This window comes from Mesoplodon mirus (assembly GCF_964341445.2).
Source record: "Mesoplodon mirus genome assembly, chromosome: 2".
Lineage (NCBI taxonomy): Eukaryota > Metazoa > Chordata > Mammalia > Artiodactyla > Ziphiidae > Mesoplodon > Mesoplodon mirus.
Window position 1 is genome coordinate 203824578 of NC_138977.1, and position 25889 is coordinate 203850466.

The 25889-nt window shown below is 50.8% G+C and overlaps 2 protein-coding genes across 6 annotated transcripts in view; one reads left to right on the top strand and one right to left on the bottom strand.

Annotated features, from left to right (window-relative positions):
• Positions 1–8307: 8307 nt before the first annotated feature.
• Positions 8308–25889, bottom strand: part of LOC309816317 (uncharacterized protein C10orf95 homolog) — a gene marked incomplete at its 5' end in the record, with an annotated part of 234588 nt that continues 217006 nt past the window's right edge. The window contains one exon of the mRNA XM_082643648.1: positions 8308–8354. The remainder of the gene's footprint in view (positions 8355–25889) is intronic.
• On the top strand, positions 10623–25597 carry PPRC1 (PPARG related coactivator 1). Of its 5 annotated transcripts, none has more exons than XM_082604220.1 (14): positions 10626–11201; positions 15046–15234; positions 15778–15924; positions 16045–16146; positions 16259–19193; positions 19484–19537; positions 20362–20419; positions 21191–21261; positions 22263–22986; positions 23958–24107; positions 24218–24284; positions 24408–24529; positions 24773–24924; positions 25210–25597. In XM_082604220.1, the coding sequence occupies exons 1-14, from the start codon at positions 10860–10862 to the stop codon at positions 25311–25313; spliced, it is 5217 nt and encodes a 1738-aa protein (XP_082460346.1). In that variant the 5' UTR covers positions 10626–10859; the 3' UTR covers positions 25314–25597. The 5 variants fall into 5 exon arrangements, with proteins under 5 accessions (XP_082460345.1, XP_082460346.1, XP_082460347.1 ...); XM_082604221.1 differs by having other exon boundaries at positions 21194–21261; XM_082604223.1 differs by lacking the exon at positions 10626–11201 and adding an exon at positions 11727–11918.

A 25889-nucleotide genomic window follows, 5' to 3' on the forward strand; every position in this document is an offset into this window, starting at 1 on the left:
CAGCCCTAGTCGGGCTGGGCCGGGCTTTATTAATATGCTAATTGCCTGCTAGTGGGCGGGGAGAGCAGTGTCAAAGTGACCCGGGCGAGGGCGCAGCGGGCGGCGACTTGCGTGCGCCGCGCGGCGGCGGGCGGCGAGGGGCAGGCAGCGCTCCGGGTTCGGCGTGCTTGTGACGCAGCTTTTAAAAAAGGAGACCGAGGCAGAGACCCGGGAGAGGGCGGGCGAGGGGAAGGGAGGGGAAGCGAAGCCTCACGCTGGGTGTCCGTCCTCCGGGCGCCGCTGGGTTGGGAGCTTCGAGGAGCCGAAGCGGGAGCCGGGACTGGGGGAGGCGGGGCCAGGGTGGGCTTTGAGATGTAGCTCTCTCTCCACCCCCGGCCGCGCTCTGGGAGGGAAACGCGACTGCCGACCCCCTGCTCATGCTCTCTTCTGAAACCCCATTCTTAATCTGGAGGCCCCTGGTTATGCGCTCCCACCCCAACGTGGGTGGGGAAAGCAGCACTATCTTAATTCTAGTAGCAACCCTTGAATTCACCTCCTCCCTAAATTAATTACCCCTCCCTTGCCTGCTAAACCAGTTGGGACTGGACCTAAAAGGGTTAATTAGGTGAGGTCCCGGCCCTCCCTCGCCTAATTGCCTGGGATCTGTGTTTTGCTGGGAGAAGGGCGGGCAGCGAAATGACCGCCAGGTTGGTCTGGGGAGGGGGAATCCGTAGGCTGTTCTTTACCCTTGCAGACTCTGACTCATCAGTCAAGATGCTCTCCTCCCTTCCCCCTTTCTCCATCCAGTTTCAGCCTCCTTCCCCCGCCCCCCCAATCGCCTGGAAGCTGCTTTCCTTTGAGGGCCTCCGAGACTGGGAAGAACAGGAAGCAAACCCCTCCAGTGCCCCCTACCCGCAGGGGCTGGGGCCTTAGTTGGAGGGGGTGGGGTGGAAGGGAGGATGATGTGGATGGTCAACGTAAGGAACACTCCTTCCCCAGGGAGGAGCTTCCCAACCTTCAGGCGCTCCTCAAGGATTCCCTAAACCAGCCGGGGTGGGGGGCAACATCCCCATCTCCATCCCTCCCCAAAAGCCCAACCTTAGCTTCCTCATAAACAGGAAATACCTATTAGCTGGGAGGGAGGGGAGGGGAGTGGTCTGGAAGAGAGAGTTGGCCCCCTCCCTTCTGGGGGGTCCGCAGCTGCTAGCTTCTCTTCTTTAAGCTTCGGGGTGGGCTCCAGGAGTAGATGCTGCGGACCTGGCCCGGTGTCCCCTTCCTAGGCCGTCTGGCCCAGATTGGGTGGAGGGTCCTCCTTCCCTTTGTTACTTAGGTGGGGATTGATTGTGAAGGTTCCCTCACCCCTGCCCAGAGTCTGCACAGCTGGCTTGACTGGCTGGGGGAGGGTTACAGATGTGGAAGCTTAAGTGTTTATGAGACCCCTTAGCTTTTGCTGAGGGAGCAAGAAACGAAGGGCAGATGCAGAGTCTGGGAGTTGAAAAGAGGGCCTGCCCAGGGATGGGCATCCCCTCCCTTGTGCTTAGGAGAGGGTGGGGGAAGGGAACTGTAAGCACAGCCTCTCACTAACTCCAGCATTCCATCCACATTGCGGATTCCCCCACCCCTAGCTTTCCCTACCTCCACCCCCTGGGGGGCAAGGGGGGGCGAGATAGAAGCCTGCAGAGGGATGTGACTGAAGCCATCTACACTTACAGTTATTTCCTTGGCAGCATCCCCTGCCTGTGTCCACCTCCTCCCCACATTCCCCAGGGCAGAGGTCAGCACTACAGGGAGTAAAGGGAACCTAAAGCAAAGGAAACTTAGCCTGGAATTTTGGATACCTCAGTTTGAATTCTAGCTTTGCCCCTCACTAGCAAATTACCTGGGACAACTGACTTCCCCATTCTGAACTCTAGCTTTACCTTTTTACCCTGTGTAATTGGTACCTGCAGCTTGATGAGAATCAAATGAGACAATGTATGCCCAGTCGCCTAGCCCAATGCCAGCCATGTAGTCAGTACTCAATATACATTAGCTCCTTTCTGCTTTCTTTGAGGTTATCGGTTATTTCAAAAGTTTCAGGAGTGGGCTGAATTGGCTGGACCCCTTTCACTCTCTACTGTGTATGAATTTGCCTTGCCCCAATCCTGTAACCACTCACCCCTAAGGCCACTCATTCCAAATAACTAGCTTGGCCAGATTCCATGGTGATCACCAATCACTTGAGTGGACAAAGGGGCTTATTACCCACCCTATAGGGGACTTTGCCTCTTCTCAATCTAAGGTTCCCTTCTCCTAGATTACACACGTGGAAGGTGGAAGGCTGGGAAGCAGAAAAACAGCATTTGTTGAGTATACACTATGTGCCAGGTACTGCGCGAGGTGTTTCACACCTGAGATCTCATTTACTTTTCATAATGACCTTCGGAAGAAGGTGCTGTTACCTCCATTAAACAAGCAAGAAAACAGATTCAGGAAGGTTAATAAATTCAAACTTTCTGTAAAACATTCTTCTCTGTCTTCTTTGCCTACTAACTAGTTAATGCCTTTTAAACCTCAGTTACACCTTCACCTCCTCTGGGAAGGTACTCCTCTCACTCCCACCCCAGCTGATCTATTGGTCCTGTTTCCTTTAAGGAAATATCTCAGTACTGTTGAATGGGTGATTAAGTTAAGTGGATTCACCTCCCCGAGGAACCATGCTTAGGGACATTAACTTGCCCAAGGTCACACAGCTAGCAAGTACTTGACCCAGTGCTCTTTTCTGCCTTACTTCTAGTTTGGACTAGGCCTGAGGAAGAAGAGGAAACCATCATTGGAGCAGCTCTGGAAACTGTGCTGCAGGCAAAAATGGGAGAAGTCACAGATGCCTGGCAGATAGCCCTGGGGTGTGGTAGGGAGGCAATGAGTCTATGTGGAAGGTCTTTAATGACAAGGTCCTGGAGGGTGGCAGGCTTAGCTGATGTGGATGGATGGATTTGAGCACCCACTATTTTCTTTTTTTTTTGCTGTGTTGGGTCTTCGTTGCTGTGCGCAGTTTCTCCAGCTGTGGCGAGCGGGGGCTGCTCTTCGTTGAGGTGAGCAGGCTTCTCATGGCGGTGGCTTCTCTAGCTGTGGAGCACGGGCTCCAGCAGTGTGGGTTTCAGTAGTTGCAGCATGCAGGCTTAGTAGCTGTGGCTCACAGGCTCTAGAACGCAGGCTCAGTAGCTGTGGCGCATGGGCTTAGTTGCTCCGCAGCATGTGGGATCTTCCCAGGCCAGGGCTCGAACCCGTGTCCCCTGCATTGGCAGGCGGATTCTTAACCACTGCGCCACCAGGGAAGTCCAGTATTTTCTTTTTTTGAGGTGAAATCACATGACATAAATTAACCATTTTAAAGTGAATAATTCAGGGACTTCCCTGGGGGTCCAGTGGTTAAGACTCTGCACTTCCACTGCAGGGGGCGTGGGTTCAATCCCCGGCCAGGGAACTAAGGTCCTGCATGCCATGTGACGTGGCAAAAAAAAAAAAAAAGAATAATTCAGTGGCATTCCAGTATTTTTAAATACAGTCATTAGTGCAAGATGGACTCTAGACATGGGGATGAAGCAAAATGGGAAGTGAGAAGAGGTGAGGTGGTAAGGAAAGGAGAAGGGAAGAGGAGCCCCACAGAGAAGCAGACAGCAGAAGCAATGGGCTAGACTGCTTTAGGACAGGTGGGTTCCCTGCTTCTTCCAGCTTCTAGAACCTGTCCCATCCAACTTCTTCTCCTGACCTTGACCTTGGCCTTCTTTATTTTCTCCCACATTTCTCTTACCCCTGAAACTCCGTCAAATACTCATTGGCATTGCTCTTTCTTTCAAGGATGAATCTTCTTTTTCCATCAAGATGGCAAATATGTCTTATTGATGGCTCTGTCCCCAGCACCTAAGAAGGTGCCTAGAACCTGATATGTGTCCTATAACATTTACTACATGATTATAAGAATTCTGATAGGATTTATCTTTCCCTGCTCCAACACGTGACTCCTTCCCTTCTTGTCCATTTACCATCACCATCACCATTTACCATTACCATCCCTCTCTCTGCCAAATCAGTTTGGCAGATTTGGCCAAATAAATATGTAGAAGGCCCCATCCTCGTGTGGAGGAAACATTACGTCTGGAGGAAAGGGATCTAGGAATCTGCATTTTTTTTTTTTTTTTGCGGTACGTGGGCCTCCCACTGCCGTGGCCTCTCCCGCCGCGGAGCACAGGCTCCGGACGCACAGGCTCAGAGGCCATGGCCCACGGGCCCCGCTGCTCCGCGGCACGTGGGATCCTCCCGGACCGGGGCACGAACCCGTGTCCCCTGCATCGGCAGGCAGACTCCCAACCACTGCGCCACCAGGGAAGCCCAGGAATCTGCATTTTAAAGAAGTGCCTCAGTTGGTTCTTACACATGCCAATATTGGGGAATAGTTCCTTCTAAAAGGGTCCATGCCCCTTCAGAGCATTGCCACCAAATGGGATGAAACCTATTCATTCATTCCATAAGCAACTGCTTAGTACAGTGGAGGATACACTACTAAGAACAGAGGAACCAAAGAAAACATAGTCTCCTCTATTCACTGTGTGCCCCTGGGCATATTGTTTAACCCTCCCTTAGCCTCAATTTCTTCCTCAGTAGAATGTGGACAATAACCCCTACTTTTCTAATTCTTCCAGGGATATTGCAAGGAGACAGCAAGCTGAAGACTGTAAACCATTCCTCAAATGTGGGTTGTTTGGGGCTAAAAATAAAGCACTAAAAGGAATATTGCCTGAAAGTTTGCATCTCCGTGAAAGAATAACTGTAAACCAGGTATATTAATTATCTATTACTATGCAACAAGATACCCTCAAATTCAGCATCTTAGACAACAAACTTTTGTTATCTCCCTTGGTTTCTTTTTTCTTTTTTTTTAAATCTTTTTTCCCTCAGTTTCTGAGGGTCAGGAATCCAGGAGTGGATAAGCTGTTGGTTCTGGCTCAGAGTCTCTCACAAGGTTGCAGTCAAACTGTTGTCCAGGTCTTCAGTCATCTTGACGTTTGACTGGGGCTAGAGAATATGCTTCCATGTTCACTCTAGTGCTTACTGGCAGGCCTTAGTTCTTCAATGGCTGTTGGACAGAGGCTTCAATTTTTTGCCACATGGGACTCTCCATGGGGCTGCTCACAACACGGCATGACGCTGTCACTAGAGTAAGAGATGAGAGAGCGAGAGAAACAAAAATACCTGGGCTGAAGCCTCAGTCGTTTTACCATCTAATCTTGGAAGTGACATATCATCACTTCTGCCTTATCTTACTAGTTACACAGACCAACCCTGGTACAAATGGGGAGAGAACTACATAAGAGTGTGAATAACAGGAGGCAGAGGTTATTGGGAGCCATCCTGGGGGTTTTCAATGACAACAGGTCTCGTCCTTAGTGTTGCAGGTCTGGAGGTTTAATTTAGGAAGTTAATCAGAATTCATCAGATTCAGGAGACTGATTCACACAAATTAAATACACATGAAACATTATCTTGGTACTACTCTGCCTCTTTTCTAGAACTCCTTAGTTAAACTAGTCTTCCTTTTGAAAACAAAAAAAGTGTTGTTGGACTTCCCTGGTGGCGTGGTGGTTAAGAATCCACCTGCCAATGCAGGGGACACAGGTTTGAGCCCTGGTCCGGGAAGATCCCATGTGCCACGGAGCAACTAAGCCCGTGAGCCACAACTACTGAGCCAGCTCACCTAGAGCCTGTGCTCTACAACAAGAGAAGCCACCGCAGTGAGAAGCCTGCACACCACAACAAAGAGTAGCCCCCGCTCACCGCAGCTAGAGAAAGCCAGCAACGAAGACCCAACGCCGCCAAAAAATAAATAATAAATAAATAAAATAAATTTATTTAAAAAAATGTGTTGTCACTTGAGAGCCCATGCACTGGCTGTTCTTCTTACCATAGAATGCTCTTTGAATGGCTAGGTCTTCCTTCTGATTCAGGTCTTACTTCAAATATCTCCTCCTCCTTACCTGATCCCACCATATGAAATAAAATTGTCCCCTCTTACCTTTTACAGTCTCCATCCCATTTATTTTCTTTTTTTTCCCCATGCAGGATTTTAGTTCCCCAACCAGGGATTGAACCCGTGCCCCCTGAATTGGGAGCACAGTCTTAACCACTGGACCGCCAGGGAAGTCCCATCCCATTTCTTTTTTTAAAATTAATTAATTCATTTATTTTTGGCTGCGTTGGGTCTTCGTTGCTGCATGTGGCTTTCTCTAGTTGCGGCGCGCAGACTTATTGTGGTGGCTTCTTGTTGCGCAGCACAGGTTCTAGGCGCACAGCCTTCCATAGTTGCAGCACACAGGCTCAGTAGTTGTGACATGCGGGCTCAGTAATTGTGGCATGCGAGCAGGCGGATTCTTAACCACTGTGCCACCAGGGAAGTCCCCCATTTATTTTCTGATAGCCATTCTGGTGCTCTGAAATTATTTTGACTCTTTGTTTACTTGGAGATTGTCTCCCCACTAGAATGTGAGCTCTGTTAGGGAGGGTTTTTTTTTTTTTTTTTTTTTTTTTTTCTTTTTGCGGTATGCGGGCCTCTCACTGCTGTGGCCTCTCCCGCTGCGGAGCACAGGCTCCGGACGCGCAGGCCCAGCGGCCATGGCCCACGGGCCCAGCCGCTCCGCGGCACATGGGATCCTCCCAGACCGGGGCACGAACCCGCATCCCCTGCATCGGCAGGCGGACTCCCAACCACCGCGCCACCAGGGAGGCCCAGGGAGGGTTTTTTTTGTTTTTGTGTGTTTGTTGGTCTGTTTTGCCATTGCTGTATCTCCAGTGCCTAAAATATTGCCTGGCGCATAGTAGGCACTCAATAAATAAACCAGAATGTTGATTTGTTAACTCACACTGAGAAATATATGTCATGTGAACTGGGCATTTTGTCTCACTTGATCATCTCACTCTCCCCATAGAAAATGATATGGGAAATCAGTTATTATAATAAGATGAGTCTTTGGTGAATGTGGAGTCAGGCAAAGATGTGATTGACACCCAACATTTGGTGGCCTGTGTCTCTGAGGTTTTCCTTCCTAGCCCTTAGGAATGCACCAGCCAAGGGGACTAGTAGCCACAGCACTCCTGTCTAGGTGGCAGTGGAGACCTAGAGATATATTCTTATCTTTTTTAGTAGATTCCATGCAGACACCACATGTAGGTGAATATTGTTTTGTCATATGCTGAATAAAGAAAAAAGGGCACAGCTTTCTGCTTTCTTTAACATTACTCTTCTTCCCAGAGCCTAATCCTTATAATAATGACCATAATTAGTGTCCAAATCACCAGCATTTACAGAGCATCTCTTAGAGAATGTTTCTTCAACAGAGGAAGAATTGTGCCACCCTGTATTGGTTCTTACTGATTTCTCACTGGCAAATTATTTCTAAGTTTATTGGAAATAAACTTTATTGTTGCCCTCTCTATTTTATAGGGAAAATTGTGAACAGATTCACTTCACCCAAAAGGTTAGTAAGGGACTTCCCTGGTGGTCCAGAGGTTAACACCCTGTGCTTCCACTGCAAGGGGCATGGGTTTGATCCTTGGTCAGGGAACTAAGATCCCACATGCCTCGGGGCAAGTAAGCCAGGGTGCCACAACTACTGAGCTCGCGGGCCTCAACTAGAGAGCCTGTGTGCCGCAAACTAGAGAGCCCACACACTCTGGAAGCTGTACGCCACAACCACAGAGCCCATGCGTGCTGCACCACAACTAGAGAGAAGCCCTCACACCATAACGAAGGGCCAGGGTGCCTCAATGAAAGATCCCGCATGCCTCAACAAAGATCCCACGTGCTGCAACTAAGACCCAACACAGCCCAAAAAATTAAATAAATAAATAATAACTTTTTTTTAAAATTAAAAAAAAAAGAAACTAACTAAAAGGAAGTTGTATTAGTCTTCCCAGGCTTCCATAACAGGATACCACAGACTAAGTGGCTTAAAGAACAGAAATTTATTTTCTCACAGCTCTGGAGTTTGGAAGATTAAGATCAAGGAGCTGGCAGGGCTGGTTTCTAGTGAGACCTCTTTCCTTGGCTTGCAGGTGTCTCTTCCTCTTCTGCAGCCAGTCCTAGTGGCTTAGACCCCCTGCCTTTATTATGTCATTTACCCTTAATTACCTTTTTTTTTTTTTTTTTGCGGTACACAGGGCTCTCACTGCCGTGGCCTCTCCCGTTTTGGAGCACGGGCTCCGGACACGCAGGCTCAGTGGCCATGGCCCACAGGCCCAGCCGCTCCGCGGCACGTGGGATCTTCCCAGACCGGGGCACAAACCCGTGTCCCCTGCATCGGCAGGCGGACCCTCAACCACTGCGCCAACAGGGAAGCCCCCTTAATTACCTTTTTAAAGGCTCTATCTCCAAATATAGTCATATTGGGTGTGGAACCCTTCAACATATGAATTTTGCCCATGGTGAGGGGGGGATGACACACACAATTCAGTCCATAACAAGAGGTCCTCTCCTCTCGTGAATTTTTTGTGGGAATGTGTATTATTTTTTATTTTTTTAATACTTTGTGCCCCATGGCATGTAAAATCTTAGTTCCCTGACCAGGGATTGAACCTGTGTCCCTTGCAGTGGAAGCGCAGAGTTCCAACCACTGGACCACCAGGGAATTCCCTGGGAATGTGTATTAATACAACCTTCCTGAAGGGCAATTTGGCATTGTCCACCGGAATTTCAAATGTACATACATATATACCCTTTAACTCAGCAATCTCCTTTCAAGGAAACTATTCCATAGAAAGAGTGTACAAAAACGCAAAGATTAAAAAAAAAAAGGGAATTCCATGGGAGTCCAGTGCTTAGGACTCAGCGTTTCCACTGCAGGGGGTGTGGGTTCCATTCCTGGTCAGGGAACTAAGATCCCACAGCAAAAAAAAGGAAAGATACATGTACAAGAATGTTCACTGTAACTTAATTTGTAATAGTGAAAAACTAGAAATCACAAATATAATTTAAATAATGATAATGATATTAAATTATATATTCAAATAATGATATATTCTTTTAATGGAACTGGTACTCACCAAGATCTCAGTATATATTGGTTAATGAATGGACAAACATATTGTTACATGAAAAAAAAGCAAGTTATAGAACCATACACGTGGAATGGTCCCATTTTTGAACAAAGGTCAATATGTGTCCCTATACATTTTTTTTAAGGTTAAAAAAAACACTTTTGGGCATTCCCTGGTGGTCCAGTGGTTAGGACTCCACGCTCTCACTGCCGAGGGCCTGGGTTCAATCCCTGGTCAGGGAACTAAAATCCCACAAGTCACGCGGAGCGGCCAAAAGAAAAACAAAATAAAACAAAACCTTTTTATTTAGAGGGGCTGAAATGATTGTACGCTAATTAGAACAGCTAGGTTGTATAACAAATAACTTGAAAATTCCCTATTGATATTCTCCAAGAGTTAGATTCCATTACACGTGACTTGTTCTTTCTTTGGGCCTGGAAAAAATATACACAACTGCTCCCGTTGCGGAGCATAGGCTCCGGACGCGCAAGCTCAGAGGCCATGGCTCACGGGCCTAGCTGCTCCGCGGCATGTGGGATCTTCCCGGACCGGGGCACGAACCCGTGTCCCCTGCATCGGCAGGCAGACTCTCAACCACTGCGCCAGCAGGGAAGCCCTACACAACTGATTTTTGATGAATAATTTATTCCTCCCTTTCCCATGTTTAGAAATCCTTATGATCCCTCAGTTCCTTCTGGAACAAACTTTCCTCTTCTTCTCCGGCCAACCCCAGTGGGTTCACCTATACAGGCTCTGGGACTAGGACAGGAAGTAATGTTTGAATGTTTCTTCACTGGGACCTATACGTTTTTATATACATAGAAAAAGTGTGGCTGAATACACACCAAAGGTGACAAGGGTTAAATCTGGGGACTGGAATTTGTAGGCCAAGTATATTTCTTACTTAAATAGTTTTGTACTCTTTGAAGTGATTTTTAAACTTTTGTAATACAAAACTTTTTTTAAAAATAAGAAAACAGGGACTTCCCTGGTGGCACAGTGGTTAAGACTCTGCACTCCCAATTCAGGGGGCCTGGGTTCCATCCCTGCTCAGGGAACTAGATCCCACATGCATGCCGCAACCAAGAGTTCGCATGCCACAACTAAGAAGCCCGTGTGCCACAACTAAGGAGCCCACAAGCTGCAACTAAGGAGCCTGCCTGCTGCAACAAAGACCCGGCACAAGCACATAAACAAATAAATATTAAAAAAAAAGAAAACAATATGAAGTAGCTTCTAAAAGGCAAATGAGTAAATAATAGACATAGTGATGGACTGTAGAAATACAGAGAGGGATCAAGGTTGGCTGGGATGACCAAAAAGTCTTTCCAGGATAAAATAGGGCATCAAAGATGTTTTGAGGCTAAAGTTTTCCACAAGGCAGGAAAACACCTGTTGTATTTGGAAGATAGCAAGATAATCTGCAGTAGCAGGAAGTAAATTTGGTAATGAGACACCAACGTGGGTTTCTGAGTAGCTCAGAGAGACACCGATAATGCTGTGTTCTAAGATTAAACTCAGGGTAGTGCTGCAGTGTAGCGGGTGAGGCTTAGCTCCTGGAGTGCGGGTGCCCACGAGGGGGTGCTGTTTCAAAACACAGGCCCACTTGGACTAAGGAGAAAGGAACGTGCAGCAGGTAAAACGTCAGACAAAGAGGGAGTTCTGACAGTTGGACAAATTGGGAAAATAAAAAGATACGCAAAAGGTAATTATCCCCTTATTACCTCGTGCTCCCCAACTAGGTCCCCCCGCGCAACACAAAATTATGCATTACAGTATGCCTATACCACGTGCCACTCAGGCTCTGCTGAATGCGACTACTACTCCCAGGCTCCCTCGTGAGGCCAGTGCCCTCTTCCTGGGTCAAATGGGTATCGGCGCTCAGTCTTCTGGGATCCGTAGTCTTGCAGTGTCTCTCGGGAGTTGTAGTTCCCTTCCCACAATCGGTTGGGCGAGGCGGCGCCGGCGATCAGAGCTGCGCCGGGTGTTCAGGGGCCAAGATGGCGGCGCGCCGGGGACTGAGAGACGGAGTCGCGCCGCCTCTGAGTGGGGGCTCCGGCCCCGACCCTGGCGGTGGAGTGCGCAGCAGCGGTTGGGGGAGTCGGAGCCAAGCGCCGTATGGCAGTGTGGGCGCTGTGAGTGGCGGAGAGCAGGTGAGACTGGCGGGCGGCCCGCGGCTGGCAGCAAAGCGGCGTGTGCCGGGTGGTGACACGTGGACGCCACAGGAAAGGGAAGAAGCGTTCGGGAGTCGATGCCGGGTGGCTGCGGAAGACGGATTGGACCGAGCGGACCTGGGTCGTTTGCTGGGGGGATGCGGGCAAAGGCGGGTCCTTATGGCCATTCCTCCGGAACGCCGGAGGGGCAGAGCAGGGTGTCGGAAACCTGGTCCCTGTGTGGGGGGGGACTCGGACTTAGAGTAATAGAGTAAGACCTCCCTCTAAGGATGCCGAGTGGGGACTGCCTGTAGCCCAGCGCCGCAGTGCCTTTTCGGAGCCACGTGGGGTGGGGGGAGCGATTTTCCCGGGATAATTTGTCTGCTTCCCCTCCCCCTCTAGGCGGCCCCGGCACCCACGTGGGTTGGGCGGGGGGGTGGAGGCCCTCGGGTCCACGTGGGGGCGGGGAGGGGATGTCCACGTGGCTCCCGCTCCAGGCTGCCGGGCATCTCGTATCGGCGTTGGAGCCGCACTGCCGGGAACTGGGTGTGTCTCAGCCGGTCCCGCCATCTCCGATCGGCGCTGGGGGCCCCAGGCTGGGAAGGAAGGAAGGTAAGGGCTGCTAGAATCAACTTTGCCCAGAGCCTTGGAGGAGTTTTTTTCTTTTTTCTTTGGTCCGCATCGCCTCTCGACAACGGATGGTAAAGGACTTTACAGGTGTGCGGGTAGTCTGTTCCCTGCGGATGGCGGAGTGTGTTGGGGAGGGTAGGGGGCTGAGGTTGAAGGGCTGTGGAGTGGCGGCCTCTGTCCGACCGGCTTGGGGTGGGTTGTGAGGCATGGGCACTGGCGTTTTTGTTGCCTGCAGTCCTGCCTCGTTCGTGATTCAAGGGGCATGGGAGGTGTCAACATTTACATAGCACAGGCTTAAGTCAGGAAAGGGAATCCTCTCCTTCCCTCACTTTTCCTCAAGCATCTTTTTTGAGGAGGCAGCTAAGGCCTGCTCCTGTGAATTGATACAGACAAATTTGAGATGGTCTGTGTTTAAGCTTCTCTGGAATTTGTGCTGGGGATGGCAAAAGTTGGAGGCGATCTGAGAACTACTCAACACTAGTTGAACGTTTACTAAATGGTGGGGGGGGGACATTCTTTGTCATACTCTTTTTTTCCTGGTCTTCAGTTCTCCATACTTGAAAGTGTTATCGTCCCACTCCTCACCAGGGCTTCTTAAAAGTTCCCACCCAGAGTGGAGGTCAGCAAGACTTAGTTTGAACTGTTATCTCTCTTAAGCAATTAAGCTGAGTCCTTGAAAGCTTTTTTTTTTTTTTCTTTTTTGGTTTCTAGGTGGGAGTTGGGCTGCAGGCTGCCAGGTAATATCAGTTCAATATCAGACCAATCCAGGCCCTGGGGGTGGGGGTGGGGAGTGGCTTCTGGGGCTCTAACTTGGGAGCTGCCCACCTGCTCTTCCCTTATTTTCTCAGAGGCCACATCTTGTGGGGCTGGTGCTGCCCACCCTTTGGGGGAGAGGCAGGAAGTATCCATGATCCAGCTGCAGTCCAAGTTAGGTTGTCATTTGGGGTTGGAGAGGGTCTTATGGAGAGATTGTTCACCACAGACACACACACACAAAGATGAGTATGTGGAAGCTAGTCAATCAGCCAGCAACTTACTGAAATTCTGTTATGTTTAGACATAGGGGGATTCTGTGGTAAACCACACATGGTCCCTGTCCTCCAGGATCTTATGTTTTAGATAGACAATAAATAATGATGAGGGGGACAGAAGAAAGTGCAGCATATTATATAATCAGCAGTAGTAATCTACCTTGCAGGGTCTGGGAAGAGACATTTTAAGGTGAGATTGTGGGGGACGGAGGGGAGGGGGAGCTTTCCTCAGAGGGAACAGTATGTGAAGGCCTTGAGGTGGGAGAGAACATGGCTTATTGGAGAAACCCCTATGGCTGGTGTATACAGAGACAGAGTGGTGAGAGAAGACATGCTGGAGGAGTCTGGTGGGGAATACCAGGACCACTGTAAGCCATTTAAGGACTTTAAACCTAGTGCTAAGAGCAGGAAGATGCCCTTGGAGGGGATTAGAGAGTGTCTCAAGAGGTGATCAAATGTGTATTTTCACGTTTGTAGCTGGTTTTGAACCCTGCAGGGACAAGCCGGATATGGGAAAGCCAGTCGGGAAGTTGTTAAAGTTAAGAGATGCTGGTGGCTGGCACACTCTTAGCCTGGGCTTATCCTCTCCATGATCTTGGTACTCTGGGAGCTGTGCTGTTTGGGGTTTGAGGGGAGGGATGGGTGAGGTCAGGTAAAGAGGGGCTTCTCTGACTGGGGCTCCAGTACCTGCCTGATGGAAGTGGTGATGAGTGGTTCATAAAGCTGGACATTGTCTTGAGATTCTGGCCTAGTAGCTGGGTCAGGTAGGTGGCAGGGCAAGAGATGCAGCCTCTTTGCTCACCTGGGAGTGTTTGCTGAGCGAGGTGCTATTCAGCTGCTAGTTGTAATTACAGGATTGTGAAGGCTTGGGAGGAATTAGTGCCTAAAACCTGCCACCTTTCACTTCATCTCTGGGCCTGGTCTCCTAAAGTGTCTCTATCCATCCTTTTCTCTCGTTGGGCATTGTTACTCTTCAGCTTGATTAGGAGGGTGGGGGGGTGCAGTCACACCTGTTGCTTTTTTTTTTCTTTTGGAAGAGGTACAGAGTTTCCCTTTGCTGCCAAAGGAGAGGTAAGACTGGCTTGTCCGTGTTTGTTCCTGTTCTCTGGCCTTTGCATCATCTATAATTTCGTATAGTGGAGATACCCCTGCCAGCGCTTCCAGCCACTTCTGGTCCTGCCCACGCCCACACTCTTGACAGGCCTGGGCGGATGACTCCCTACCTGACAAGGCTGAAGATGTTGTTAGTTCTCAGGGAAGAGGTGGGGTGGGGCGGGGCTTTTCCATCCACAGAATCAAGCTTTCTCTTTTACTCTAACCTGGTTGGGGTAGGGAAGAGACTTTTCCCTTGGGACTACCTTTGAGAGGTTGGGTGGCACACTGTAGAGCCTTCAAAATAGAAGTTCAAAATAAGTGTGACTCTCAGCTGTGTATACTGTGATGCACTGTGCCAGGCATGGTGGGTGACCAGGAAGTATAAGCACAGTTTAAACCCTTCCAAGAGCCAAAAAAAATATAAGCTAATAGAATACAAAGGGTTATTTGCCCCAAAGGAACTTGGAATATTGTTTTAGTAATGATGCAAGGAATGTCATGGGGTAGGGAAGGGGGTAGGATGTGATTGCCAGAAAGGTGAGCGGTATAGGAACACGTATGAATTCGGGGTGTGAGGAGAGATGCATTGGGGAAGCCTGAGGTGTCTTCTTGAAGAAGGTGGGATTTGAGCTAAGCAGAGAAGAGAGGCCTAAGTGGGATTTGAGGGAGGTAAGGTGGTTGTAATTGGAATTGCCTGCTTGCTGACCTCCTCTCCTTTGGTGTGCCCCTCAGAATGTCTGTCTTCATCACTGCCAGCAGATAACTCTTCTGAACAATCTTGGTCTTTTTGATGTTTTTATTCCCCAGTTTATCAATCTCTTGTGGTTCCAAGTGTTTCTGGATGGAGTCTAAACTTTTTTTTTCCCCAGAAGGTTCTTGAACACTGCCATCTGGTTGTGGCTGTGGCTCATAGTTTGTACTTCTCTTTGCCCAGCAAGTCCAGAGTGTGTTGGGGCTCCTGCTGAGTCTGAGGCCATTGTTGGAGGGCGCGGTACCTGGTTTACAGAGTGTATAAATCAGCTGCCCCCGAGGGCCCATGCCCTGCCGCCTTCACTGTGCCTTTCTGACCTTATCCCCTTTTGCCCCAGGTGCTGCTGCATGAGGAGGGGGATGATTCTGGCTTTGTCAGTCTATCTCGGCTGGGCCCCTGTTTGAGGGACAAGGACTTAGAGATGGAGGAGCTGATACTGCAGGATGGGACACTGCTGGGGACCATGCACAGCTATATGGATGCCTCCCTCATCTCCCTCATTGAAGATTTTGGTGGCCTTGGAGAGGTGAGCTGGGGCTGAGCTTGGAGGTCTTCAGGCAGGAGCTTTGGCTCAGTGGCTCTGTTCTCCTAGCACCTTGGTTCCTAGATACTCAACCTGAGTCCTTGAAGTGTGTTTTTGTTTCTCAGTGAGAGTTGGGCTGCATCCCATGTAAGAGGATGCCCTGGCAGACTTGGATTATCATCCAAGGCCTTTCACCCTGCCTGGGCCCCTGACTTACATGTTCAGAGGGTTCTGATCTTTGTTTTGAGTCCAAGTCCAGCTTACCCAAGGGTTGTCTGCTGAGCATCCCACATCTTACCTGAGGGTGTAGGGAGTATGAAACATAAGTTCAAGACTCAATTTTGACAGGTCTCTGTTGACACTAGAGAGATGGTGGATGGTAGTAAATGAGATTGGAACCCATGCCTCCTGGTACTAACATCTCTCTCTGGCAAATTGAGCTGAACTGAGCCTGGGAGAGGGATTCTCTTGGCATCCAGTCCTTCTCAGTGGCCTGGTAGGTCATAGGGATGGTGGTGGGACCTTCCTGTTGTCTTTTCTGAGCAGAGCAGGTTATCTCTGGAGGACCAGAATGAAGTGTCACTGCTCACAGCTCTAACAGAGATCTTGGACAATGCAGATTCCGAGAACCTGTCTCCATTTGACAGCATTCCTGACTCAGAACTGCTTGTGTCACCTCGGGAGGGCTCCTCTGTAAGTGTGGGATGAGGGGAAGGGGGTGTGTGGTTGGTGCAAAGGTTAGAACCGCATCCACGAGCCTACTCATAAAGTTCTGAAGCACAAACACATTTCAGGTCTTTTTCTCCCTTTTAGCTGCACAGGCTGCTCAGCCTCTCTCGGACACCCCCAGAACGTGACCTCATCACCCCGACTGACCCACTGGGGCCCAGCGCAGGCAGTAGTAGAGTGAATGGGGTAAGCCTGACCTAGGGAGCCTCATGGACTCCCAGGGGGGAGGAGTATATGGGGACAGGTCTGGAAAAAGATATTCCTGGAGAAAACTCCTGTCTTATCTTCTCTCCTGTAGGTTGAGATGTCTCTCACAGATCCTCCTTGGGACTTCTCTCCACCCTCTTTCTTGGAGACCTCCTCCCCCAAGCTTCCTAGCTGGAGACCCCCAAGGTCAAGACCCCGATGGGGCCAGTCCCCACCTCCCCAGCAGCGTAGTGATGGGGAAGAAGAGGAGGAGGTGGCCGGCTTCAGCAGCGAGATGCTTGCTGGGGAGCTCAACAACTCTGTGAGCAGCATCGCAGACTTCCCCATGCACCTGGCCTGTCCCGAGGAGGAAGATAAAACAGCAGTAGCTGCAGAGATGGCAGTGCAGGCGGCTGGCGATGAGAGCATCTCCTCCCTGAGTGAGCTGGTGCGGGCCATGCACCCATACTGCCTGCCTAACCTCACCCACCTGACGGCACTTGAGGATGAGCTTCAAGAGCAGCCAGATGATTTGACGCTGCCTGAGGATTGTGTGGTGCTGGAGATTGTGGGCCAGGCGGCCACAGCTGGCAACGACCTGGAGATCCCAGTTGTGGTGCGACAGATCCCTCCTGGACCCCAGCCTGTCCTCCTGGATGACTCGCTAGAGGCCAGTCCGGCCTTGCAGCTGCTCATGCCTACACTAGAGGCAGAGACAGAGGCTGCTGTGCCCAGGGAAGCCCTCTGCCCTGAGAAAGAGGGGTTGTCACTGGACTCAAAGGAAAAGCTGGAGTCAGCCTGCTTGCTGGAGCCCAGAGAGGTCATGGAGCCAGTGGCACCCAAGGGGCCTCAGAACCCACCAGCCAACGCAATGCTAAGTTCCCAGAGAGCTCGAAAGGGCAGGAAGAAGAAGAGCAAGGAGCAGCCAGCTGCCTGTGCAGAAGGCTATGCCAGGAGGCTGAGGTCAGCCTCTCGTGGGCAGTCTACAGCAGTTACAGAGCTGACCTCTCAGGGAGGCAGCTTGCCTCAGGAGGACCTTCAAAGAGAGGTTGTGCCTCCCCGTGGTAGAGGGAAGCCCCGAGCTTGGGCTCGGGCCTGGGCAGCTGCCTTGGAGAAGCCTGGCTCTGGGAACTTGGAGAGTAGTGCTGGACAAGCTAGTCCTGCTAAAGAAGGTCCTCTAGACCTCTACCCCAGCCTGGTTGACCCCATCCAAGCCAACCCTGTTTCAACCCATCTCTCACTGGTTGACTCTGCTGAAGCTGACCCCATGCCACTTGACTCTGTTGAAGCTGATCCCACTGCGGTTGACCCTGATCCCACTGCAGTTGACCCTGATCCCACTGTGGCTGACCCTGTACCTGTTGACCCTAAACTGGTTGACCGTGCTTTAGTGAACTCAGAGCTGGTTGACCCTCTCCCAGCTGACCCAGTGCTGATTGACCCAGTTCTGGCTGACTCAGCAGCAGTTGACCGTGCAGTGGTTGTTTCCATCTCAGATGACTTGCCTCCAGTTGACCCTGTCCTAGCCAGGACAGTACAAGTTGACTCTCTTCCCAATGACCTGGCTCCAGTTGACCCTGTACTAGTTAAGTCTAGGCCAACTGATCCCAGACGTGGTGCAGTGTCATCAGCCCAGGGGAGTCCAGCCCCCCAGCTCCTCCTGGAGTCAGAGTCCTCTGACCCCCCCAAGGCCATCAATCCTGAAGTCAAGGAGGTCATGGGTCCTCTGAAGGGGGAGAGTGGTACTAGTGCCACAACCCAGGAAGCCAGGCCTCGGCCTCTTAGCCTATCTGAGTACCGGCGACGAAGGCAGCAGCGCCAAGCAGAGGCAGAAGAGAGGAACCCCCAGCCCCCAGCTGGGAAGTGGCCCAGCCTCCCGGAAACTCCCACAGGGCTGGCAGACATCCCTTGTCTTGTCCCACCAGCCCCAGCCAAGAAGACAACTCTGCAGAGAAGCCCTGAGGCTCCTTCTGAGGCTTGCTTTGCTCCTGTGGGTCCCAGCCCTGCCTCTCCTAGTCCTGAGCCACCTGCAAGCAAACCTATGGCCTCAGCTCCCACTGAGCAGGTGCCATCCCAAGAGATGCTACTGCCAGCAAGACCTCCACCTCCTGCTGTGCAGTCCAAGCCCCCCACAATGCCCACTGCCCTGCCTTTTCCCACAGGTGGGCTGGGCATGACCCCCATGCTGCCCCTTCCCACAAATGGGCAAAGTGTCCCCAGTCTGCCCCCACCACCCTTGCAGCCTCCTAGTGTTCCAATGCCTGTGGGGCCAGTGCCACCTGATCCCTTTACTCACTATGCCCCTGTGCCACCCTGGCCTTGTTATCCCCCCTTGTCCCCTTCTGGCTATCCGTGCTTGCCCCCTCCACCGACGGTGCCCCTAGTGTCTGGTACTCCAGGTGCCTATGCTGTGCCCTCCACTTGCAATGTGCCTTGGGTACCTCCTGCCCCAGTCCCACCTTATAGCTCCAGCTGTACCTATGGGCCCTTGGGATGGGGCCCAGGGCTGCAACACCCTCCATTCTGGCCTGCTGTTCCCCCACCTCCTTTGCCTCTAACCTCTGTTGGAAGAGCTGTTCCCTCACCCAAGGTGGAGCCCAGTGGCATCCCACCTGGCCCTCCTGATAGTGTACTGACTGTGCCGATGGCTCCTCCCCTCAGTCTTGGGGCAGCTGGCCAGGGAGCTCCACAGATAGAGCCCACCAAGGTGGAGGTCAAGCCAGTGCCTGCATCTCCCCATCTGAAACACAAGGTGTCCTCCCCGGTGCACAGCCCTCGGATCAAGGCTCCACCGTGTCTGCCTGCTGAGAGTGTGGCTGTTGAGGAGCCTGCATCAGAGAGGCTAAAGCCTGAGCCCCAGGAAGCTAGGCCCAGGGAGAAGGCACCCTCTCCTGTTGCCAAGGCTGTTCCCACATCTGCACCAAGGCAGAGCACTACCACCAAGCTGCCTGCTGTCCACCCCGCCCGTCTAAGGACACTGTCCTTTCTGCCTACGCCACGTACCCAGGGTCCTGAGGATGTGGTACAGGCTTTCATCAGTGAGATTGGTGAGTGCCACACAGTTCTGTTGGTGTGAAGAATGGCATGGGGGTTGTGTGAGGAGTGTCCTCCATAAAACAGGATAAACTACCTTGATGGGGCTGGCCTTTGTTGGATTTCTTTGGAGAGTTCTTGAGAGGTAGAAGTCTGGGTTGGTTTGATTCTTTCTGCTTTGTGTTGCTGCCTTGGTTTACTTAGTACAGTGGGCATGGGGAGCCTAGGGGAAGAAGTGAGGTGATTTGAGACTTCTGGGACCTGTGTACTCAGTTGATAGGGGCTGTGTTGTATGCTTCCACAGGAATTGAGGCATCGGACCTGTCCAGTCTGCTGGAGCAATTTGAGAAATCAGAAGGTGAGGAAACCTGGGTAGCTTTGCTCCAACCCTTTTTTGTTGATGTTTCCTTTGGTCCTAGCCCTGTAGTTGCTTAAACTGGGGGGAGGGAGAAGGGGAGTCTCAGCCACTAGAGCAGCCCCTTAATTGGAATGGGAAGACAAGATTTACCTGTGACACAATCTAAGCCAGGGAGAGTGCTGGGTACAGCATGGCAAGAACTATAAAGAGTAGATGGATGGGGAGATTCAAGTGGGTTGGGTTATTTGGGGAGGTAGCTCTCCAGGTGAGCCTTGGAAGACAGGAATTCAGAGACTGGTGAGTAAAGGCAGAGATATAGGAAAGATTGCACGTGGTATATTTGAAAGGCAATGGATAGCTCAGCTTCTCAGTACAAGAAATGGATCTAGGTGCTGAGGGAGATATTACGTCCTGTTCTCAGATGCGCTTATGGTCTGACTGGGGAGAAGAATTTGCAGAAATGACTGCTGAATTAGTAACAGGTATCTGTAGTACAAGGCAAAATAGATAATATAAGTGTAGATCAAGAGTAGGTTATAAGACTAGGAAGTTAGTTAGGTGGGTTATGTAGAGCCTGGAATGCTAGGCTTAGAAGTTTGGACTCCCCAGATTCAGTGGGGAGTGTGCTTGTTTCTGAGCAGAGGAGACATGATTAAAAATACACCTGGATACCCACTGGAGGAGAATGGATCTCTCTGGGGAGACCCAAATGGAGTATGTAGGCAAAATGGATTTTCCTCCTTTGGGTCTCAAAGCCAGCCCTTCTGCACCTCCTCAGTATGGAACATCTGGTTGGGCTTTTAACTAGTATGGTTTCTTTGCAGCCAAAAAGGAGTGCCCTCCCCCGGCTCCTGCTGACAGCCTGGCTGTAGGAAACTCAGGGTAAGTATGGGGACATGAGTGAGTTACCCTAGAGCTGTTGGTCAGCAGCTGGCCGGTACTCCAGGACTGTCAACTGGATGCCTCTGTTACAGGGACATTTAGTCCGCTCTAGTCTTTCCCTGTTCCCCACCCCTGGCTCAGCCCATCACTACAGGGTACTGTCTTGAGTGGTGAAGTAGGAGGATATATATGTACCATTCTCTGGCTGATTCCAGTCTGGGGTTCCAAATGGTGATGCCTTTTATCTTCTGGCAAGTCGGGCTTTTGGGGATTTCTTTCCTTTATTTAACAGGCGTTAAGGTTGCTCAACACTGGTAATGGTGTAAGAAAAAATGGGGGAGGATATTCATGGCTAGGGCTCCCCTGACTCCTTGGAGGGCACAGGCATCCTGGACCTCCTTGTTCCCCATTCTTCCAGCACCAAGAGGCCTTTTTTTTTTCCCCATGTTCACGATACCCCATCCTGTTTTGCCAAGCATTTTTTCCTCCACGTTGATTTTGGATTGGTTTGAGCTGGGCACGAGAGGCTCCTGGCTTGGAGGAGGTGGGGGGTATTCAAGGTCATCCAGGAATTGGGCAGAGCTGAGTTGAGACCCAACCTACATAAAGTTCAGTCACTAAGACCCCTTTTGTGCTGAAGGAGAATGATTGGGGCAGTTTGTGCCCCCCATTCCTCTCTGCACGCACCCCTCCCATTGCTTTGTGAGCAAAGCAGATGTACAAGATGTTGAGGAGGCAATGAACCAGGCTTTCCCTTTTCCCCCCCGCCAGCAGCGTTGACACTCCCCAGGAGAAGAGGCCCCTAGACCGGTTACAAGCCCCAGAACTGGCCAACGTGGCAGGTGGGTTCAGGGTGGGGAACTCTGCCTTTGATTAGTTTATGCAGCAAATGTTTTTAGAGCCTGCTCTGCACCAAGTGTGTGTAGGTGTTGGGGATACAGAGATCTGATCCTCGTCCTTGATGTTCTCACAGTCCAGCGGGCAGATGTCAGATGTGTAAACAAATGAGCATGTTGAGTATCAGATGTTGTGTGTTAAAGAAGCCTGTGTGGCTTATAGTGGGGTCTGAAGAGGGACAGTCAGGGCAGGGTTATATAGAAGGTAATCCTCCAAGCGGAGGCTTGAGAAAATCACTGATACCAATCAGGTGGATTTATGGGCATTCTAGGTAGATGGAATGGCTTGAGTGAGCTGGAGAAGCAAAGCCAGCCCGGTATGTTTTGGGAAATTGTGAGTGGTTCATTTTGGCTGGAGTGTAGTGGTTGATCAGGGTGCTGGGCAGAGCTAAAGGAAGAGAGAAAGCTGGAGTGGAAAGCAGGAGGTCAGGTTATGGGAACTTTGAATGCCATGTTAAGCTGGTTGGACTTTATACTGTACATTGAAGAAGCAATTGAAAAAACTTTACCAGTTTGGTTTTTGGGTGCTCCCACCAGCAGGAACGTAGAAGACAGGTGGACAGGTGTGATGCCCGAGGTAGGAGGTTATTAGGAGACGATTACGTGAGTTCAGGCAAGATGCAGCCCAGAAGTCAGGCAGTTCTGAGGGCGGGGGTGAGTCTAAGAATGAAGAGGTAGGACAGACAGGACCTGGCCACCAGCTGGGTTTGGGCAGTGAGAGGTTGAACAGTTCAGGAGGACTGTAGCTGGTTGGGTTTCTACTGCTGGTCTCCAAGATGGGGAACTCAGGGGAAGGAGCAGTTGTACCAGTGGGAGAAGTTGGGCTGTTGATCATTGTTAGTGTACTCTGTGAGATGCAGTGGGGATCTCTGGAGCCTATGTTCACAGGGTTCAGAAGTGTAGAATCGGATCTCATCCTGCTGTCTCCATCCTCCCTCCCCTCACAGGGCTCACCCCTCCAGCTACCCCTCCCCATCAGTTATGGAAGCCCCTGGCTGCCGTCTCACTGCTGGCCAAAGCCAAATCTCCTAAGTCCACCGCCCAGGAGGGAACCCTGAAGCCTGAAGGAGTTACAGAGGCCAAACATCCAGCTGCAGCCTGCCTCCAAGAAGGGGTCCATGGCCCTAGTCCAGTCCATGTGGGCTCTGGGGACCATGACTATTGTGTCCGGAGCAGGACGCCCCCCAAAAAGACGCCTGCCCTAGTCATTCCAGAGGTGGGCTCCCGATGGAATGTCAAACGCCATCAGGATATCACCATCAAACCTGTCTTGTCCCTGGGCCCAGCCACCCCACTGCCCCCATGCACAGCTGCCTCCCAGAAGCCACTTGATCACAGGACTAGCGATGATCAGGCAGATCCTCCAGCCCCTTGCCTTGCCCCATCCACCTTGCTGTCCCCTGAGGCCTCACCCTGCCGGAATGACATGAACACTAGGACTCTCCCTGATCCCTCAGCCAAGCAGCAGTCAATGCGCTGTTATCGAAAAGCCTGCAGGTCAGCCAGCCCCCCAAGCCGGGGCTGGCAAGGCCGCCGTGGCCGCAGCAGCCGTTCTGTCAGCTCTGGGTCCAACCGGACCAGCGAAGCATCTTCCTCCTCATCCTCATCGTCGTCTTCCTCATCCCGGTCCCGGTCCCGGTCCCTCTCCCCGCCACACAAGAGGTGGCGAAGGTGAGCTCTGATGGCCTGTTAGGTTCTCTCCACTTTGGAAGTTCTCTCCTCTGGTTTACTCTGAAAGCTTTAGCACATCGAATTTGATACTTTCAGGCAGTAAGGCTTCTATTTCTGTCTTTGGCTTTTGTCTTCTCCCCCTTTACTGGATTTGAAGGAGGCAAGCTGTGAGAAGATAGCTTCTATCCCCTGTTGGAGATTGGGATATCTCTGAGGTCTCCTCCTTCCTGGAGACCTGCCTTGGGGAGACAATTAGGGTTTGATCTTAACCACGTTGATTCCTTTGCATACTGTATCAGTCCTTATTTCTGCTGTTTTCCTGGTAGTATGTGGGATGGTGGGCTAGTGGGTTGTTAATGGCAAACAGTCCTTCCTTTAATCATCTGTTGAGGAAACAGTCTGGAACAGTTCCTTTGAGTGTCACTGTGGCCTCAGCTATTTTCTGGCAGTACCTTTTTCTCAGTAATAGACCCAAATTTTTCCACTTCATCAGTGAAGAATTCTTGGTTTTTGATGCTGAAGCTTATCTTCAGAAATGTCCCCTACTACAGGTCTCGCGCATCCCCTAAATGCCATGTTCATAGTACTCCTATGAGACATATGAGGGGAGCAGGATCCCAGAGACCCAGGCCTGCCCCCCTCCCCACCCGCAGCTAATTGTAAGACCTAGGGCCCAGCCCTTTATCTCCGAGTCTCCATTATTTTTATTCTTTCTGATTTGTTAAATATTTTTCTATTTTTAATTTCATAATTGAAAATAAATATGATCTGTGCCCAAATACTCTAGAACATCTAAAGTTCATGAGGTTCTCGGTTTGGTCATCTGTGAAGAGTTCTTCTAGATCTCCTCTGCTCTGCTTTGCCTTTGGTCCTGAGCTTCCTGACAGGGAGGCAGGGCTGGGGCCCAGGTGAGGTAAGTGGAATATACCTGCACTGCTCCCAGCATTCCTTTGTGCCCCTTTGTTCTCCAGGTCCAGTTGCAGTTCCTCTGGACGTTCCCGAAGATGCTCTTCCTCTTCCTCCTCCTCATCTTCCTCCTCATCTTCCTCATCCTCATCATCTAGTTCCCGAAGTCGGTCCCGCTCTCCATCTCCTCGCCGGAGAAGTGACAGGAGGCGGCGGTGAGCATGTTTTCAGGGAGTCGGTGCATCTGGGGTGCAGGTGCCTAAGAGTTCTGAGACTTGAGCTGCCTAATGTCTGGGGCACTGATGGCACCTTCTTCTCTTGTCAGGTACAGTTCTTATCGTTCACATGACCATTACCAAAGGCAGAGAGTTCTGCAGAAGGAGCGTGCAATAGTGAGTAGAGGAACAGGTCCTGGGAGGAGAGGGCTTGTCCCTGAGCCGTGACATGAGCTCAGAGAGCCGTCTGCAGCTGTGGCCCTGGCTCATGGTGTGTCAATTTTCCTTGACCTAACATAGGAAGAGAGAAGAGTGGTCTTCATTGGGAAGATACCTGGTCGCATGACTAGGTCAGAGCTGAAACAGAGGTTCTCTGTTTTCGGAGAGATTGAGGAGTGCACCATCCACTTCCGTGTCCAAGGGTGAGGTTGGGCCCTAAGGTCAGGACGTCCTGTCTCATTGTCTATCTTGATGCTTCTTTGTCTTTCCCCCTTGCTCTGGTGTGCTAGGCAATATAGGCACCTTCATTTCTACAGTTAGAGGGCTGGCAATTTGGGGAATAAGAAGAACCACCCCAGTCCATTACTGTACCCTGGTGAGCTGTCTCTTCTCCATGGCATGTGCCCAAATAGCCATGTCAGCCTCTGTCTCACCCTCCCCACCAGTGACAACTATGGCTTCGTCACTTACCGCTATGCCGAGGAGGCATTTGCAGCCATCGAGAGTGGCCACAAGCTGAGGCAAGCAGATGAACAGCCCTTTGATCTCTGCTTTGGGGGCCGCAGGCAGTTCTGCAAGAGAAGCTATTCTGATCTTGGTGAGTGGAGGGAGGCCCTGAGCCTTTGGTATCATCTCCTCCCTCAAAAGGTCCCCAGCCTTTTGAGAGGGGCGCTAGCTAGGCAGACTTGTCTTCCTCTGACACGTGAAGAGCCTAAGGGGTGGGATGAGAGGAGAAATGGGTGCTCACCTGTCTTTTGACTTAATATCCAGGTGATTTTAGCCCCATCCATTATAGACATGAGAGGTAGCTAGCCATTTGAGGACGCTGTGGTCGGGAGGTGTACTCAGAGACCTTGATGTTTGTCTCTCTCTACCTTTATAGACTCCAACCGGGAAGACTTTGACCCTGCTCCTGTAAAGAGCAAATTTGATTCTCTTGACTTTGACACGTTGTTGAAACAGGCCCAGAAGAACCTCAGGAGGTAACCCTGGGCCCTTCTCCCCCACCCCCTTTTCTTTGGAGGTGCCCAACCTCCTCCATTCCCTCCCCCAGTCTAGGGGAGACAGCTGCTAGTGAGGAGATGACTGTTTTATAAAGAAATGGAAAAAAGTGAAATAAAAATGTGTTAAATCAGATTTTTTTTAAGTGGTATTTGTTTTTTATAATAGGCGTTGAAACACATTAACTTGCACTCCTATGTAAGATGGATGGGGTTGAGGCGTTCCCCCAGTGTGTGGAAAATCGAAGTCACTATGCAGACTAATAAACATGAACTAGAGGGAACTGCCAAGTGCTGTTGTGCTTCTTTCTATGGTAGTAGTGCCAGACAAGTCACTTTTCCTCTCTGAACACAACAGGGACATGCTTACCTCCATTTAATTCCTAGGACCCCTCTTTGGTCAGGTGTAGAATCCTGTTGTACTTGAAACTGCTCCTCAAGAGTGTTGTCAGTGAAATCAGTCATCTAGGAGTGCCTCCCAAACTTGAAAAAGGGCAGTTGAATCATCTGGAGATCTTTTAAAAATGCAGATTCTGACTTCTGGGATGGGGCCTGAGATTCT

Bases quoted from the DNA above. Each gene is read 5' to 3' on its own strand.
- PPRC1 (XM_082604219.1), top strand. From the start codon at position 10,860: ATGCGACTACTACTCCCAGGCTCCCTCGTGAGGCCAGTGCCCTCTTCC. The intron at 19,538-20,361 runs GTGAGGAAACCT...GTTTCTTTGCAG, and splicing joins GCAATTTGAGAAATCAGAAG to CCAAAAAGGAGTGCCCTCCC. The intron at 24,108-24,217 runs GTGAGCATGTTT...TTCTCTTGTCAG, and splicing joins AGAAGTGACAGGAGGCGGCG to GTACAGTTCTTATCGTTCAC.